This window comes from Octodon degus, unplaced genomic scaffold (genome assembly GCF_000260255.1).
Source record: "Octodon degus isolate 3935 unplaced genomic scaffold, OctDeg1.0 scaffold00151, whole genome shotgun sequence".
NCBI lineage: Eukaryota > Metazoa > Chordata > Mammalia > Rodentia > Octodontidae > Octodon > Octodon degus.
Window position 1 is genome coordinate 1405788 of NW_004524727.1, and position 1939 is coordinate 1407726.

The 1939-nt window shown below is 40.1% G+C and overlaps 1 protein-coding gene and 1 non-coding gene across 2 annotated transcripts in view; both read right to left on the minus strand.

The window, feature by feature from the left end:
* The window catches only part of Nol10 (nucleolar protein 10), a 44108-nt gene that overhangs the window by 34718 nt on the left and 7451 nt on the right, over positions 1–1939 (minus strand). The window contains exon 6 of the mRNA XM_004642346.2: positions 422–558. Coding sequence (XP_004642403.1) covers positions 422–558 — 137 coding nt within the window. The remainder of the gene's footprint in view (positions 1–421; positions 559–1939) is intronic.
* Positions 1635–1777, minus strand: LOC111812913. Its single transcript, XR_002818285.1, has one exon. It is a non-coding gene; the product is annotated as a small nucleolar RNA SNORA79 (small nucleolar RNA).

Sequence of the window (1939 nt, forward strand, 5' to 3'; positions counted from 1 at the left end):
TGTCTTTTCTTTTTTTGTTGCTGGCTCAGCCTACCCTGGGGGTGAGGCTGGTGCAGTATGTGGTGTCAGGGATAGAACCACCATCCCTGTGTGCTTGCCTAAGCTTGCCTAAGCAAGTGCTTTAGACTGCTGAGATATCTCGCCGGTGCCACTATACAGATTTTCAATGTTAGAAAATATTTTACTAGGTAGAATAACAGGCAGTGCAATATCATGAAACTACTTGTAAACAAATGCTGAGCACTGGGTTTGCTGTGGTTGCTGTTTATCCCTGGTTTTCCAACAGTGGTTGTTTTGTTTTGTTTTGCAATAACCACCTACATTCATCAAGGCCAACTAAATAGATGAAATGCATAAGAAATTTAGGAAGTAGTTGTTTAGGAGAAGGAAAGAAGGAAAAAAAGAGTTTTGGATCCAATACCTTGCACCAACGAAGTACAGGTCACAGGATGGGTAGTGGTAGGAGAAATCCCTTCCAAATTTGGGTATTCTGGTTTTATAATAAAAGCCCGATTGTGAGTGGAATTCAATGTACCGATCATTATGCAAGAACACAATCTGCAATAAAACAAGAAAAAGGCTTTGCTCAGGTTTCAAGTGTTTATTTCACTGCCACCAAAACTAACAAGTGGGGCTGAGTGTCTCTATCGCAGTCACTTCCCCGGGCCCCGTACCTGGAGCCCAGGAGCTCCATGGGCTCCTTAAAGCCTCTTGTGTCCTAACAACTAGGAGAGTAAAACAAACTTGGCTCATGTCTTAGGCATCAGCATCTTATGACGTGGAGTCCTGCAGTGACCGCACTGAAGAATGTACCGTTTCACTGAGGATCGCATTGTAATAGTCCTGCAATTATCACACAGTTTGATAAGCTCCATGTGAACTGAAGCTGGATACAAAGGCACAGGCCTGAAATCCCAGCACCTGGAAGGCTGAAGCAGGAGGATCACTGCAAAGTCAAGGCCAGCGTGGGCAGGACACAGCAAGCCCTTCTTAAAACAATGACCTAAGAAAGATGAAGCGCTACTGGTTATTAAAAATATAGGTTTCACACGAGATGTGGAGAGCTTATTATTTTTATTTCATAAACACATAAATTATAAATATGTTGAATTTTTATGTCTTCCACATTCTCTACATTAGAACTTAACCATTTGCGGGGGCCGGGGAGCTGGCTCAGTGGAATAAGTGCCTCCCTGACAAGCGCAAGGCTCTGAGTTCAATCCCCAGTTCCACACACACAAAAAAGAACTTAACCATTTGATAGCTCAAAAGGCGTTAAATTTCTATGGAAAACAACAGTTGTGTTAGATCCACACTGAAAAACTAATAGAAAATATTTAGATTACAATGGAAGGATGAAAGGAATTTAGAAATAGGAAATAGTGAGCTACCCAAGCTAAGCAGGTACATTTCTGAACATTCTTTAGTAAATTAAAATTTTCAAAGGTAATTAATCTTGCTTTATTCAATACTACCAGCTTTTCTGATATAATACAATGCACCACTGTTAGAACAAGTTGCTATTTTACTAAAGAGTTAGAACTATTTTGTGACATTTACATAGTCCTTTTCTTCCAACCTGACATGCTTCTGTCACCATTTAAGACTACAAATCAGAAATGGCAGCTTTATTTAAGTGTTTGATTCCGCAAATGTCAGAGAACAGACAGATAATCCCATTATCACATGTTCTCTGAGTGAAGAAAATCAAATGTCAATTTATGATGACTTAAAATCCTAGTGCCAGGCCTCAAGGCAATAGGAGGAACAGTCATCAAGGCAGAAAACTAACTTTTTTTTTTGGTACTGGGAATTGAACTCAGGACCTTGTGCTTGTCAGATAGGTGCTGTACCCCTGAGCTACATCCCTAACCCTGGAGAACTAATTTTGATACTATGCTAACAAAAGTACTTGCAACTGTTACTATTTTTGTTCTGT